Source organism: Trichechus manatus, unplaced genomic scaffold (assembly GCF_000243295.1).
Source record: "Trichechus manatus latirostris isolate Lorelei unplaced genomic scaffold, TriManLat1.0 scaffold00268, whole genome shotgun sequence".
NCBI classification, from domain to species: domain Eukaryota; kingdom Metazoa; phylum Chordata; class Mammalia; order Sirenia; family Trichechidae; genus Trichechus; species Trichechus manatus.
The window spans coordinates 312,924-329,116 of record NW_004444204.1 but is presented as its reverse complement, the minus strand read 5'-3'; the positions used below and the strand labels follow the sequence as shown (position 1 = coordinate 329,116).

The 16,193-nt window shown below is 48.2% G+C and overlaps 3 protein-coding genes across 3 annotated transcripts in view; 1 reads left to right on the top strand and 2 right to left on the bottom strand.

Annotated features, from left to right (window-relative positions):
• Positions 1-403: 403 nt before the first annotated feature.
• PSMB5 (proteasome 20S subunit beta 5) lies at positions 404-5,627 on the bottom strand. Its single transcript, XM_004389925.2, has 3 exons — positions 5,150-5,627; positions 4,112-4,418; positions 404-910 (listed from the first exon to the last, which is right to left on the bottom strand). Exons 1-3 carry the CDS (start codon positions 5,345-5,347, stop codon positions 624-626), a joined length of 792 nt encoding a protein of 263 aa, XP_004389982.1. The 5' UTR covers positions 5,348-5,627; the 3' UTR covers positions 404-623.
• A 5,798-nt stretch (positions 5,628-11,425) lies between these two features.
• Positions 11,426-12,318, top strand: PSMB11 (proteasome subunit beta 11). The gene has a single exon (XM_004391412.2). The coding sequence runs from the start codon at positions 11,426-11,428 to the stop codon at positions 12,215-12,217; it is 792 nt and encodes a 263-aa protein (XP_004391469.2). The 3' UTR covers positions 12,218-12,318.
• Positions 12,319-13,838: 1,520 nt separating this feature from the next.
• Positions 13,839-16,193, bottom strand: part of CDH24 (cadherin 24) — a 13,136-nt gene continuing 10,781 nt past the window's right edge. The window contains exons 14-15 of the mRNA XM_023724920.1: positions 16,024-16,106; positions 13,839-13,904 (exon numbers count right to left, since the gene is read on the bottom strand). Coding sequence (XP_023580688.1) covers positions 13,839-13,904; positions 16,024-16,106 — 149 coding nt within the window. The remainder of the gene's footprint in view (positions 13,905-16,023; positions 16,107-16,193) is intronic.

Genomic DNA, 16,193 nt, shown 5'->3' with positions numbered 1-16,193 from the left:
GTCCCCTCTTTTTCCAGGGCCCAAGCCTTCCCTTCCCAACCGGTTTAAGATTCCCGCTTTACCCTCCTCACTTTTCTGCTCTGCATGTAGCAACAGCTCCCCTCTCCCACCACAGGGTGGGTGCTTTTTCCTTCACAGCCCTGCCTGGTACAGCTCTGCGTCTTTCCACCTCATCAACTTTCCATCTCTTTGTAAACCAAGTCGGGAAGTCTCTCCCTTCCCCCAACTCTCTCCTTTTCCTTTGTTGTTAGCTTCATGGGTTGGGACATTAACGTATTCACTAGACAATGTCTTCACACCACTGTTTCCTGTAATTACAGTCACTTCCCTCCCACTGTCCTGGCTTATTTGACAGTAAAGTGTTTGGAGGAGGGACAATATGGACAAAAGACACAACACAGGCTGAGGTCGAGTAGTGTAATATTAACAGCAAAGAGTGTAAAACAAATAGTTTCCTCTGCAGCAGCTCATTAACAACTGGTAACATACAGAGGTCAATGCATATGAGCTAAAAAAAAAAAAGGAATACAATTAGGGACCCCTCCACTATAGAATGGGGTGCTGTGCTCTTATTACCAATGACAGTCACCCCAAGAAATGCAAGTGGCCACATCCACGCTCCTTCAGGGGGCAGGTCTACTATACTTGTCATGTAGATCGGCTACATTGTCACTGGAGACTCGGATCCAGCCATCCTCCCGGACATGGTAGAGGTTGACCACACCTCCTGAGTAGGCATCTCTGTAGGTGGCTTGGTAGATGGCTCGCCGGGCTAGATCATAGGCTTGTTCCACTTCCAGGTCATAGGAGTAGCCCCTATCCATGACTCCATAGGCATACACAGAGCCAGAACCTACAGAGAAGGTGGCCCCTGAGATCCGGTTCCCTTCACTGTCCACATAGTAGAGGCCTGGAAAAGAAACAGACGGTTAGCAGAGAAAAAATGACCACTCTCTTTTGCTATCTAATTCATCCTTCAAGGCAGCAGTAGTCCTCCATCCCTCTTAAAACCCAGGGGACACGAACAGAAATACCAGAAATTAGAAGTATTATAAAATTATTTTTAAAAAAAGCTGAAGGAATCAAATTGAATATTAAGATTCCAAGATTCTACAACAAACCACCGCATCTCGACTTTAACTACCTTGCCTGTCTTCTCTGCAGACCAAACAGCAAGGATAATCTGAATGACTTAGGTTTCAAGCACTGTGGGAAAAATGTTTAAAACATAATCCTAGCCCTCAAAGAGTTTAGATGATGTGGGACAAGACATATATCAGACGTAAAAGAATAAAGCCTAGACAGAGTTCTGAATCATATGGCAAACACCTGCAATGTCTAATATGGCAGCCACTAGCCACATGGGGCTATCAAGCACTTGAAATGAAGCTAGTACCACATGTTGAAATGCTAATATTTTGGATATATTGGGTCAAATAAAATATATTATCAAAATTAACTTCCTCCTTTTTTTTACTTTTTAAAATGTGGCTACTATAAAATTTAAAATTACATGTATTGTTCCCATTATATTTCTATTGAAGGAGCCCTGGTGACGCAATGGTTAAGCACGTGGCTGCTAACCAAAAGGTCAGCAGTTCAAACCCACAAGCTGCTCCTTGGGAAAAAAATGTGGCAGTCAGCTTCTGTAAAGATTACAGCCTTGGAAACCCTATGGGGCAGTTCTATTCTGTCCTACTGAGTTGGTATGAGTCATAATTGACTCAACAGCGCTGGTATACATACCGGGGACCAGCCCAGGCCAACTGTCTGATTTTGTAAATAAAGTTTTATTGGAACATAGCCACATCCATTCATTTATGTATTATCCATGGCTACTTTTAGGCATAATTAAGTAGTTAAGTAGTTTGACAAAGTCCATATGGCCTGCGAGCCTAAAATATTTCTTATTTGGCCCTTTGTGAAAAAGTTTGCTGACCTCTAGTATAAACTATAAGGGTCATGAAAATTCAGAAAAAGGAGTTTAATAAAATTTTTATCAATTCCAACTTCCTGCTGGCACCTCCAATTGGATGCCTTTGTCACCAAGTTCAGGTTCAAAATTCCCAAATCTGAATCCTGTCCTCAAATACTTCAGTGGTTCTCCATTACCCATCAAACTCTCTTGTGCCCCACCAACCCACACTTCCTTCTGTGTTCTCAAATTCTGCCAATGACATCACCTATCTTTTTCCTATTTCAGTGGTTCTCAACCCTCATTGTGCATCAGAATCATCTGAGTAAGGAAGCTTTTTAAAAGTGCCTAGGCCTTAACCCAGGTAGTGCTTCAACTGGTTTGGGGTGAAGAACAAGCAGAGGAGTATTAAGGTTTTCAAGTGATTCTAATGCAAGCCAGGTTGAGAACCATTGCCCTTAAGTTTTAAGTTCAGATGATTCTAATGTCTGCCCCAGTTCTTTCCCTATCCCCTTCTCAATCCCACTGCCACCACCTTGCCTAGCTGGCTCACCATCTGGTTCCAATTTACCTTTCTGGCTTTATGGCTCACTACTCCCCTTCACACACCCTGAGTTCCAATTAAACTGCACTTCCAGTTACTCCCCTCAAAACCAGACGCTCCTTTCCTCCCTCCCCGTGGCTTGTTATGTTTCCTTTTCCCCATGTTTCCCAGGAAAACTACCAACTATCCATGAAGTCTTCTCAATTCCTCCAGTCAGAAGTAATCCCTCCTCAAAATTCCTTCAGCATTTTATTGGTTCTTTTTAAAATGGTAATTTATCTTATTCAGCCTTGGATTAAGTAGTCTGTATATCTGCGATCCTCTGTCAGTCAGCTTCTTGAGGCAAGGAGCTGACTCATACTGAATGGGATGGCCCTGTTGGCAAGGCTTCTTGAAGAAGGCACAAATTAGGTTACACTCTGGCTTCTCCCTGCTAGTCAGTTTCTGTGCTCTCTTACACTGTTTCTGTCACCTGGAACAAACTCAATAGCTAAGGGCATATTGGTTTGCATTTTTCAAAGTGACATTTCCAAAATGCTTCCCTGGGCCAGGCAAGATGTATAGAACTGTCCTTCACATGTTTCAAAAATAACAGTGTCTCCATTTCTCACATCCACTTTTTAATCTCTTCATTCATCCTCTATTGAGTGAACTGACCCTTTCTACACCCCTTCCTATCCTACTCCAAAGCTTGTGAAAAAGTGGTAGGTATCCTACAGGCATTCTATACAGGATAATTGAGCATTCAGTAAGCAGGTAAATAAATGAGGCAAAAACAATAAGAGGAAAGAATAACTATTTTCAAGTATATGGGAGGGAAAATTACATAAAAAGTGACTAGCTATACTCCAGCTTGCCTAAAAGGACTTTCAAAATTGGCTGGAGAGGAACTGACACTGGATACAAGGTGGAACTTTATTACAAGGTTTTTAAGTATTGGAAAAGAAACTAGGCTCAGGAATTTCTTTTCAGAGATGACAGAACAGGACCTAGGGTGATTATATCAAGTAAGGACAGAAAAGAGGTGAGGCCCAAAGGCCCCTTTTAGGCCAAAGACTCTCTGAAGGAAAAAAGGGAGAGGAATGGATAACTTTTGAGTGGCTACTATATACTAGAGCTTCACCATCCAGTACAGTGGCCACTAGCCACATGTATTGAGTACCTGAAATGGGGCTAGTGCCACATATTGAAATGATAGTATTTTGGGTATTCTGGATCAAGTAAATTATTCAAAATAATTTCACCTGTTTCTTTTCACTTTTTCAGTGTGTCCATTAGAAAAATTTAAATTACATATTTCTATTGGACAGCACTAGCTAGAGTTTTTAATCTATCATCCAAGTCTCAAATACAACTCTTTATAGGTCTTATTATTTTATGGGAGAGAGGATAGAAGGAAACATTATGAACTTTACATTTATTACTTCACTTAACCAATGTAACAGATGAAGAAACAGGCTGAGCAAATAAGCAACCTGCCTAAGGCCACATAGGTAGTCAGTCACACAGCTGGTCTAACTCCATGCCCTTTCCTACACTACCATGTCTTCCTTGAACAACACATCCTCAAACACTGGCACAAAGCCCTTTCATTCAACTCCTCTTTCTCTGTAGTGACAGCCAAAGGATCATATGATTTCAGTTTAACTCACCTGGGCCTCTCTTATCCCAGCCACAGATCATTGTCCCCATGGACAGCCCCATGCCTTTATACTGATACACCATGTTGGCAAGCAGCTTGGAGGCAGCTGCTACCGAGATGCGTTCCTTGTTTCGAAGCTCATAGATTCGACATTGCCGAGCCAACAGCCTCTCCCAGAAACTACAATCTGCTGCACCCCCAGCCATGGTGCCTAGCAGGTAGGGGTTGATCTCGATCACCTTCTTCACCGTCTGGGAGGCAATGTAGGCACCCGCTGTGGCCCGGGAGTCCACTGCAACGATGACTCCATGGCGAAACTGTTAAGATCAGAGGAAAACACAAAGCAGGCCACATTAGACCACAAAAACATGACATTCCTTTTAGCATCAATGCAAACCCAGCACGTCTCTGTATCCGACATTTTATACTTCACAATATACTTTCCCAAATATTAACGTCACTTTGAGCGTCACATCAATCCCTTGAAATGGACATCACCAGTATTATCTTCGTTTTATAGACGAGAAAACAGGTTTAATGAGATCGAATGACTTGCCCAAGTTCCTAGATCTAGTTATTGCAGAGCTGGACCAGGAACCCCCACCGTCTGGCTCCTATTTCAGTGCTCCCCTGGCTTTACCAAACTTCCCGCTTAAGACGCAGCGTTGCCCAGTTACCAAAACCTATGGCAAAACAGTCACAACAGCCTTCCCTCTTCTAATGTTCTTTTGCTGCTGCAGCCTCCCCTTACTTGGCTGAGAGCTTCTAGACAGGAGAAAGCTGGGGTCCTCTAGGAAACAAATACAGCAGCCTGGGCTCCTTCCCTCACTTACCCCCAATCCCACCAACCCCCTCCCTGGCCGGAACAGGGACTGAGGCCTCCCGGGGCAATGAGACAGCCAAATCGCCAGAGCTGGGGTCGGGACTAGAGGACCGAGCCCCTCCCGGGGTTTAGTGTTCCAGGCCGCCGCGGGTTCCCGTCCAGCTGGGAAGTCGGGAGGGGTGCCAGCGCTCGGGATCTACCCCAGCGCTGTGGCTGGATCCGCACCTTGAAGGCCAGTGTGGTGGTTCCATGAAGCATTTCGATTCCCGGCTCCTCTGGGACACCCCATTTGGGCGCCGCCAGACTCAATCCATCACTCGAACTCCCTGGACCCAGGTCCAGCAGATCCGCGCGACCCTCGAGTCCGAAAACTCCGCGCTGGTTCACCAGTAGTGGCCTCTGCAACACGCTGGCCAGCGCCATGTCTAGTGAGGGCAAAAGGAACTAACGCCGAGGACGCCTAGGAAAGAGCGGCGGGCAACGCCTCGCCGTCACAGCTTCACTTCCTATTACATTTATTTCGTTGAGGAGCCATTTTGACTCCTGGCAGCCACGCCTCCAAAAAACAAGAGCCAGATGCAATGGACAAGTTTAACTGTGGGGGAGTGGGGAGGGGGGTGACGGGGCGGGGGAATGGCTTCACTACCCTTAAATTCTAGAAGGATGTGGCTGTCATCTTGACTTTGGTCATGCAAGTAGTACTGGATCAGGTTAATCTGAAATTCATAGGAGGTGATTGGAAACGTACACGTTGAGCAAGGAAGGGAAGGCCGGCCATCTTTGAGAAGGGCGTGACTGGTTAAAAATCGGTTCAGAACCTTTAGTTATAAATCGACCCACTCCACCCCCACCCAGCTATGTCTGAGCAACACTTTACATCTCAGCTGCTTCAACACCCTATTAACGCGACTGAGCTAGCCATTTTATTTCAGGGCACCTCTAATGCTGGCTAAAATGACTGTTTTTTCTGAGATCATTTTCTTATGAAATTAGTTAAACCACGGTAGTTTGTGGTAAAAAGCGCAACAAAATAAAACCTTCGGTAAGGGCTAATACCTCTTATTTGATACCATTAGTCGCCACAACACCCACGTTGTTAACGGTAACTAGTTTTTAAGATTCGATATTTTCTTTACTCCCACTCTCTGGTGGAAATTCTAATAAGTAATAAATTGCCCAAAAGGCCGATAGAAGTCTAAAGAAGGAAAAGCGAAGGACCCAGGTAATCCACAAACTAGATTCCCAATTCAGCACCTGAATTAAGTCAATAGTAATTTACCATGGTAGAGCCTGGAGGAGAATTCTGAGACTCCATAAATATGTATTCCAAGAGGTTCTCTAACTTAAGCTTCCTAAGACGAGTTCTTTATCCAGGAATGTGCTATATTTCATTGCTTCTCCTTCCCTCCACCCGTCTTCATTTTTCAACACTTTTGAGGATCATAATGGAGCAAGGAAGTGGGTATGTGTATGAAATGTTGCCTCCTGCCTTAGTGGTTCTATGAAGTCAGTGCCTGGCCTTCCTTGTTGGATTCCAGCAACAACATCCATCAAATCTAAAGTTCCACTTTCCTCCGATGCCCATCCCACCCCCGTCCCCTTCCCCAGTGATTCTGCGAGTGCTGTGTTTTAATATTGAAATTTGGCAACCCTTTCCAAACCAACCATCAGAATAATGAAGCAGAAGATCTTTATCTGTGTCTGACACTTGGATGATGTGGGAAATGCTGAGTGCTTCTATTTATTGAGCACTTATTATTCTGCAGGAGTCCCTGGGTGCTGCAAACAGTTAATATGCTCGGCTGCTAACCAAAAAGTTGACTTGTCAAGTCCAGTCACAAGTGCCTCGGAAGGAAGGCCTGGGGATCTACTTCTGAAAAAATTAGCCATTGAAATCCCTATGGAGCACAGTTCCATTCTGACACACACAGGGTTGCCATGAGTTAGAATTGACTCAATGGCAAAAAAACCAACCAACTGGTGGTCATTATTCTGCAGTCACTCTGCAATCCAACTACTCCTCCCTCTGACTTCTCTCAGTGGTTCTTTCACTCTGCCATCAATAGCACTTGTACCTCTCAAGGCACTTTTCACATTTTACCTGATTATAAAGTGTGCATAATAACCAAAATTTCAGCAGTTCGAACTTACTCTCTGCTCAGTGGAAGAAAACACGTGGTGATCTGCTCCTGTAAAGATTACAGCCTAGGAAACCCTGTGGAGCAGTTCTCCTCTGTCGTTTAGGGTCGCTATGAGTCAGAATTGACTCGAGGATCCACAACAACTGTATTGTAAGCTTTTGAAGACAGGTATTTCACTACTATTCATCTTTGTACCCCATTCTTTGCTTATTACATGTTTACCAATGAATAAATGAAAGAATGATAACAATATTCCCCTCCATTGAGGCTTAAAACCCTGGCTTGTCATTGACAACTTCCCTTCCTTTTGCCCACATCCAGTAAGTTGCCAAGTCCTGCTAATTCTTCCTCTGCAGCGTTTCTCACATTCTTTTTCATTACAACTAACACTACCTTCAGCTTATTTCCTCACTCCTGAATCACTGAAATATTCTCCTAACCAGGTTTCTGGGCCACCAACTTGCCTTATATGAGTTCTGTGATCCATGGTCCCTATTCACAAATGGAAGGTGAAAAACAATAAGTGTTGGAGTTCAGAGGTGGGAGAGGAGGTCAGTATAAGTTGAGGTGGGGGGCAGGGTGTGGTTCAGGAACGCTTTGCCAAGGAGTTCTGGATTCACTTCCCTATATATCACTTGGGTCTCACACTCTTCAAACCCACAGCCTCTTCTGTCTCAGCTTATAACTAGGAAGGCTTTTCAGAATAGATGGGACTTAAGCCAGACTTTGAAAGATAGGATTCAAGTAGGTGAAGGGGAGGTGGGAGATGTGTTAGGAATAGAGTGAAAAGAGGTTGTGGCGGGTAGACTTGGATTGGCCCATTATTATTAGTTGCTGTGGGATTATCCAGACCAACCAAACCCACTGCTGTCGAGTCAGTTCTGACTCAACAATCCTATAGGACAGAGTAGAATTGCCCCATAGGTTTCCAAGTTTGTAAATCTTGACAGAAGCAGACTGCCACATCTTTCTTACCCAGAGCAGCTAGAGGGTTTGAACCGCCAACTGTTAACAGTGGAGCGCTTTAACCACTGCACCACCAAGTTTCCTACTGTGGGACTATAACAAACCAAACCCATTGCCATCGAGTTGATTCCGACTCATAGCTACCCTACAGAACAGAGTAGAACTGCCTCATAGAGTTTCCAAGGATCGGCTGGTGGATTCAAACTGCTGACCTTTTGGTTAGCAGCCAAACTCTTAACCACTGCACCACTAGGATTATGACTAAAAACAAAAACAAAAACAAAAAACACTGTCATCAAGTCAATTCCAACTCATAGCGACCCTATAAGACAGAGTAGAACTGCCCCTACTGGGTTTCCAAGGAGCAGCTGATGGATTTTAACTGCCGACCTTTTGGTTAACAGCTGAGCTCTTAATCACTGCACCACCAGGACTATGTTGTTGTTAGGTGCTGTCGAGTCAGTTCTGACTCATAGCGAACCTATGAGACAGAGTTCTACTGTCCCATAGTGTTTCCAAGGAATGGCTGGTGAATTTGAACTGCCAACCTTTTGGTTAGCAGCTGAGCTCTTAACCACTACCAGGACTAGACCTCCTACCAGCACTATGTTGTGTTGTTGTTAGGTGCCGTTGAGTCGGTTCCAACTCATAGCGACCCTATGTACAACAGAATGAAACACTGCCCAGTCCTGCGCCATCCTCACAATTGTTGTTATGCTTGAGCCCATTGTTGCAGCCACTGTGTCAATCCATCTTGTTGAGGGTCTTCCTCTTTTTTGCTGACCCTCTACTTTACCAAGCATGATGTCTTTCTCCAGGGACTGATCCCTCCTGATAACATGTCCAAAGTATGTGAGATGCAGTCTTGCCATCCTTGCTTCTAAGGAGCATTCTGGTTGTACTTCTTCAAGGACAGATTTGTTCATTCTTTTGGCAGTCCGTGGAATATTCAATATTCTTTGCAAACATCACAGTTCAAAGGCGTCAATTCTTCTGTTTTCCTTATTCATCGTCCAACTTTTGCATGCATATGAGGTGACTGAAAACACCATGGCTTGGGTCAGGCGCACCTTAGTCTTCATGGTGACATCTTTGCTTTTTAACACTTTAAAGAAGTCTTTTCAGCAGATTTGCCTACCAGGACTATAGTGAGACTTAAATGCCAGCCTAGGGTGGGGGAGTTGGTTTGGATTTGATCTTGCAACCCTTTAAAGGTTTCTTAGCAGAGGAAAAACAAGATTCAAGTGGTACCTTAGAAAGACATGCCAGTGTGGAAGAGAAATTAGAGGGAGAGAGACTGGAGGGTGGCCAATTAGGAGGCCATTATACTTTCTAGATCTGACTTGACAATGGCCTGAGATGGGGAGGGAGTCAGCAATCCATCCTTACATAAAGAGTCTAAAATTTAGTCTTCAGAAAGGTCTTTAGCAAGAGGAGACATTCTTATCTCTTCATTAAGTGTCACATGTGGTCCCACCCAAAAGAAGCATGCTCTCCTGGTTTCCCCAAGTCTTCCTATGACATGTTTATACTCGTCCTTAGTACTGAGTCCCCAGGAAACTATGATGCCATAGCCCCACCATCACGATGTCTGAATGGCCCAGGCTTTTTCTTTTGTTATGTGGGTCTGGTTCTTTGAATAAACCCATTCTCACAGCATCCCCTTGAGCTGAAATTTTTACTAAAATATACTCCATATAACTTCACCAGCCTGAGACCAGAACTAGATGGTGCCCAGCTACCACAATGACCACCCTGACAGGGAACACAACAGAGAGTCCCTGATGGAGCAGGAGAAAAGTTGGGTGCAGAACTCAAATTCTAGTAAAAAAGACCAGACTTAATGGTTTAATTGAGACTGGAGGGACCCTGGAAGACGTGGCCCCCAGGCTCTCCATTAGCCCAAAACTAAAACCATTCCCAAGGCCAACTCTTCAGACAAAGATTAAACTGGACTATGGGACAGAAAATGATACTCTTAAAGAGTGTGCTTCTTAGCTCAAGTAGATTCATGAGGTTAAATGAGCAGCTTTCATCTGGAGGTGAGATGAGAGGGCAGAGAGGGTCGGGAGCTGGTTGAATGGACACGGGAAATCCGGGGTGGAAAGGAAGAGTGTGTTGTCACAGTATAGGGAGAGCAAGTAGGGTCACAAAACAATGTATGTGTAAATTTTTGTATGAGAGACTAACTTGAATTGTAAACTTTCACTTAAAGCAAAACTATATATATATATATATATATATATATATATATATATATATATATATATATATACTCCATATGTGTTAAAAGTAGTTACAGCCTGTCACTCTGCCCCAGTCTACCTCAATTTTCTGAAGGGCCACCTGTCAGGATCCACCAACCCTAACCCTGGCATCTCAAGTGTCCTGGTTAGTCTTCTGCCCTGGGACTACAAACCAGCTGTCTTACAATTGTGAAGTACTGGGCAGAAGGAGAACTAGGGCCATCGGATCCTTTCAGCTACATCTGCAGGATTTGAACACAAGTCAGAGAAGCTATCTTGCCAAAGAACTATCAGGAATGCCATCTTTGTATGCAGATGGAAGGACAGATTCTCCCCCAAAGCAGAGAAGAAAGAGAGTTCCAGGTTCTAGTTTCCCTTCACCCTCGCCCCTCAGTAACCTACTTTTCTGGAAGATATTTGAGCCTCTTTCCCTTTCCCTCCCATTGAAGGCTCTCTTGCTCTTTTCTCTTTTGTTCTTGTCTCAGTCCATTTCTCTTCCCCAATCTTGATCTTGAGTTGAAAGTGTGAGCTGAGCCTCAGAGTTCCCTGGTCCCATACCTCTGAAAAGAGTCCCCAGCATCAAGGTGTTTTGCCTTCATGGGTCCACAGCGCTCTGTTCTGATATCTGAATGCTGAGTGGCCTTTACCTCCTCCTAGGCTCAGCGCTCTCTCAGGGCAGGGGCAGTGCCTTGTTTGTCTTTGTTGCCCAATGCCCTGCACAGGAAAAGCAGGAGGAACCCAGCTCTCCTCCTTCCACTCGTGTCCATTCTTCTTTGCAATCACCCCAGCTCCTACCTTACTTCAGGTAGCTGGAGGATGACAGACAGGTGACTCCCTGGGTGACTCTCAGATGTGTCATGAGCAGCAGAAGGTGAAGGTTTGATTGATGGGGCAGCGTCTTCCCAATGTTGGAGACTCCACTGGCCTCATCCTGCCTCTCCTCAGCAGCCCTCTGAAGAGGAGGGGCTGCTCCATCAGCCAGTCACAAAGTCTGATATGGGGCTAGAGGGAAGTGAAGCGTCAGGCCATATGCCTTCCTCACTGGTTCTGGCTGCAGATCAGCTTCTTCCTAGCGTCCCTCTTCCCCCACCTGACCCTGGCCCACAAATTTCTGTCCTGCTCCTTCCAACCTTCATTCTGCTCCAGGGATGGCTCTGCAGGATGTGTGCAGCTGGCAGGCTCCTAACACCCAAGGACCATCACCTCACCTGCCTCAGGCTGGTGGCTGGGCCGTGCCACAGGGCTGCGATCCTCAAACCTTCCTACAGATCCATGGCCCCAAGCTGGCCCATGGCACCACCACCCTGGCCTTCCGCTTCTGTCATGGAGTCATTGCTGCGGCTGACACACGCTCCTCCTGTAGCAACTACGTGGCTTGTCCAGCCTCACGCAAAGTCATTCCTGTGCACCAGCACCTCCTGGGCACTACCTCTGGCACCTCCGCCGACTGCGTCACATGGTACCGGGTGCTACAGCGGGAGCTGCGGCTGCGGGCACTGAGAGAGGGTCAACTGCCCAGTGTGGCCAGTGCTGCCAAACTCTTGTCAGCCATGATGTCCCGCTACCGGGGGCTGGATCTATGTGTGGCCACTGCCCTGTGTGGTTGGGACCGCTCAGGCCCTGCTCTCTTCTATGTCTACAGCGATGGCACTCGCCTGCAGGGGGACGTCTTCTCCGTGGGCTCTGGATCTCCCTATGCCTATGGTGTGCTAGACCAAGGCTACCGCTATGACATGACCACCCAGGAAGCCTATGCTCTGGCTCGCCGTGCAGTGGCCCATGCCACCCGCCGTGATGCCTATTCAGGGGGTTCTGTGGACCTTTTCCATGTGCAGGAGAGTGGATGGGAGTACGTGTCTCATGACGATGTCTGTGTGCTGTATGCGGAGCTGTGGGAGCCCCGGAAGGCGGAGGAGGAGGCCAGCGAGGCCCCACCCTGAGCCTGCCACTCTCCGCAGAGCTGGGCCAGGTAGAGAACTCTCTGTGTAGGCCACAGGAGGCAGCACCAGGAGACTCCAGGATGCCAGCAGAGACGGAGAGGCTGTGAGAAGTGGCAGGACTTGGGGGAGCGCTGCCTAGGCCCAGGGAGTGGGTGGGAGGATGGCTCTGCAGGGGGAGGGCCCCGCTATGCGCAGCATCACTGCATCTGGCTCAGCCCTTTGTAGATTGTTGGCTTTGTTTGTTCCAAGTCTACATCCCTTTCTGCCTCTCGAAGCTATTGATGACTTTGTCTAACACCTTTCTATTGATGCCCAATAGATGAGTCCAGTCTTCTTCCCAGCATCAAGTCCTTTTTTCAGTAAACACTTAGTTCGTGCCTACTGCATGCTAGACACTGTGCTAGGTGCTAGACCCTCTTTTCTTGTCATTCTTTCTTCTGCTTTTTTTCCATCCCGTCCTCAGGCTCTCTTCTTTCCTTCTGCTTTGGTCCTCCGCCTCAGTTTCAAAGTCTTTGTCCTTGATGAGGTGGGGTTGCAGATGCAGTGTGGGAGGGTCAGCTGCCCAGTGTGGCCAGTGCTGCCAAACTCTTGTCAGCCATGATGTCCCACTACTGGGGGCTGGATCTATGTGTGACTGTCTCAGAGTCAGGTAGGAATGGTGGCCCAGAAAAGCACAAGATCCAGGCTGGGAAGGGCAGGGGGCAGTTCAGGGATGGACACCCCTTGGGTGGGGGTGGGCTTCTTCTCACATCTGCTCTCCTCCCTGTCCCCCTTCCCCATCAAAACTATAATGACTATAATGATTACTCCTTTGCTGACTTCAGTTCTCCTGATAACCCTCTGAGGTAAAATTATTATCCTCACTTTACAGATGAGGAAACAGGTTCACAGGGTTATGAGACTTGTCCAGGGGCACACAGTAGGTAGCAGAGATGAGGCTTGAATCCAGGCCTTCCCCTCCAGAGCCTGTGCTCTTTCTGCACAGCTCTTCCTCCCAGCCCTACAGGCTTCCGAGGGTGATGTGGAGGGAGAGGGTAGCTGCACCAGGCTGCTGCCCCATGGCCAGGGATGGAGGAGCCCAGAGGAGCCTGAGGGCCTGGAGGGGTGAGTTCAGGGAAGCTGCTCCCATCAGCCTCCTCTGGCTCCCTGTAGCCCCACCCTTGCTCTGTAGCCTTTCAGGCCTGTCATTGCCCACTGCTGCTGCCTGACTTCCCCTCCTCCCCCCTCCCTGCCCCCCTTTCTTCCCTTTGCTTCCTTCTGGCCTTTCCTTCCTGCAGCTCCCTCTGGGGAATGAAGGAGAGAAGGAGGTGGCAGTGCCAGTGGGGAACTGTCAGATTAGCACATCCTCTCCTGCCCTCTCCCACCCCTACTCCTCTCCCTGTAGACCCTCACTTGGAGATCCAAGCTGACATCTCCAAGAGGGACAGCCCCACTCCTGGGCCAAGCAGGAGGGAAAGCACGGTTGGACCTAGGAGTGGGCCTGACCAGGACTCCGGGCAGGTTACTGAACTTTCTTTCCCCTCATTCCACCCCTTAAACTTCAGTCCCAAAAATAACAGCAACATTTTCTCCCTCCTGGACACCCTTCCTCAGCCTCCAGCCAGAGCCTTAACCCCACACCTCAGGCTGAGAATTCCTCTCGGCAGGAACTGGTCAGAAGGGTGGAGGAGACCTCCCACCTCTGGCCCTAAGGGGAGGAGGGAGGGAAGGTCAGGGAGCCCCAGGAAGGAAAGCAGGGAGAGCAAATCAGGCAGGAAATAGTGGTGGAAAGGGGGTGCTGAGGAAGATGCCTGGTACACTGGAGGACTAGCCTTCAAGCCAGGGCCAAGGAATCTGGCCCGTGGCCTCCTTGCCTACTACCCAGTCTCAGGAGAGGGGGTGCAGGACTCTGGGGATAATTATGGAGGTCAGGGCCCCCTGTAACAGCCTAGTCCTGGAGGAGCAATGAGGGAGGGTAGCTTTCCCACATGGTTTAAGTGTTGGATTGACTCAGGCATATGAGGGTGCATATTCACATCTACAGAGGTGTGTGGGTCCTGCGTCCAGGTGTGAGTGAGTGATACAGGCGCAGTTGCAGGATGGCTGCTGCGTGCCGTGAGTGCGCAGGTGATGGATGTGCGGTTCCTTGTGCAGAGGCACTGGAAACAGACTGGAAGAGAGAGAGCAACACATGAATGTGGAGGGTGGCCCCTTATCCCACCGGGGAGAATGCCAGGCCATGCCACTTCTTTTGGGAAAATGCTCCAAGGTGAAGGGGAGGTGGGGGCAGGGCTCCCCCCACCAGTTCACCACTTCCCCATCTCCTAACCCTAGTCTGAGCCCCTTTCACTTCCCTGCCCCTCTTCACTCCCTTTGACACATTCTGTCCTTTCTGATGATGAGGTATTTGAGGCCAGAGATAAACCCAAGGGCCTTGCTGACAGGCCTGTTTCCCTATACCTATTTCCCCCCCTAAGTTTTTAGTGAGTTGGTAGATGACCTCAGGAGGATGTTAGGGAGGGCTGGGAAAGCAGACAAAGGCTCGCATCCCCCTCCCATGCACCCCACACCACCTAAGAGTGCTCCTGGCCCATAGGGTCAGTTCTTCCTTTTCTTCTGTTATTCCTGAAGGTCTGATGTAGATATCAGGGTGAGCTCAAAGGGGCAGAGATCTTGCCTTTCCTACCCTGAACTGAGTGATCTTGCCCCCTCTGATGCCCTGCTTGGGGTGCCACCTCCTAACACTCTCTCAACTGCTGCAGGGGAGAGATAGTCTGCTCTTGGGCTGTCAGGAGCCCAGGGGTCCAGCCTCCAGCAGAGTAAAATGTCATTTCCAGCACTGGGTCAAGGGTCCTGTTCTCCCACCACCTGGTGATACTAACTAAGCAGGTGCTGAAGATGTGAGAGAAGGCATATCTCCATTGAAGTAGTTTTCCCTCATTCCCCAGCACCCCATTCTTAGAGGGCCTGACCTACCTCTTCTTGTCTCCAGAAACCCTGCTGGAGTTGAGAGGCCTAGGTTCTTATTCTGGCTCCTGGATGGATCCCTTCTCTGCTCCGGGAGTGGGTATTAGGAGGACCTGGCAGTTCCCTTTCAGCCCCCACCCCAACTGAACATATGCCCCTGAATGGCCCGGCCCCCTGGTCCCTCTCTCTCTGCCTTTGTGCCCCGTGAAGAGTAAGACCATGGACTCGGGAAGAATTAAAGGTGGTGGCACCTAGATTCAACATGACTCACCCTGGCCCACTCTCTCCCCAGGAGAGGCTGCCTGGGCCCCTTCTCTTTGCCACAACCTCAAATTTCTCTGTAGTCTGTAATTTTATTCTTTCCTCCTGTCTTTTCAGTAGCTCTCACCTTTATTTCTCCTTCTCATCTGCCCCCTTTGGCCAATTCCCACATTTTAATTTTCCAGGAGTTTAAGACCAACAGGGACCCTGAAAATTGGTCATGGTAGGTGAGGCAGAGCCATTTTCTCCTTACTCCCCCTATGAAATGAACTCAAATCTTCCTCTATCTAGGGGGATGTGAAGTGGATCCCCGACACCAACCCCAAGGAGAAAGGACAATGAGCCAGGAGGCTTAGGCATCTCCTCCCATCCGTCGACACAATGAAGCTCTGTACAGAAACCCGAGGGCAGAAACAGAAGCAGGACTCCAGCTTTACAAAATAAAGTGTTCATTATGAAGTTAGAGATGGAGGCCCCTCCCCTTCCTCCCTCTTTCCCCTTCCCCAGCTGCCTCCCCCTTTTCCTTCTCTTCCTTCCCCCTGCGGCCTGGGAAGCACACAAGACAATGCCCAGAGCTGGGATGCCCAGGGCAGGCTGACAGCTGGGCAGAGCTCCAGGGAGGCGGCCACATCGGGGCTGGAGCTCTCGCCCTGGGAGGCAGCTGGCTCCGACTCTCTCATTGCTGGAGGCCAGTGGAGACAGGATGAGGCCATGAGTGATGGATGGAACCATGTGGGCAGGTCTGTAAAGACAGCAGAGGCGGGGGGGT

Excerpts from the sequence above, each read along its gene's own strand:
- PSMB11 (XM_004391412.2), top strand. The coding sequence starts at position 11,426 with ATGGCTCTGCAGGATGTGTGCAGCTGGCAGGCTCCTAACACCCAAGGA.
- PSMB5 (XM_004389925.2), bottom strand. The coding sequence starts at position 5,347 with ATGGCGCTGGCCAGCGTGTTGCAGAGGCCACTACTGGTGAACCAGCGC. Across the intron at positions 4,419-5,149 it reads CCACCACACTGGCCTTCAAG|TTTCGCCATGGAGTCATCGT; the intron begins GTGCGGATCCAG and ends TGATCTTAACAG. Across the intron at positions 911-4,111 it reads CTGGGATAAGAGAGGCCCAG|GCCTCTACTATGTGGACAGT; the intron begins GTGAGTTAAACT and ends TTTCTTTTCCAG.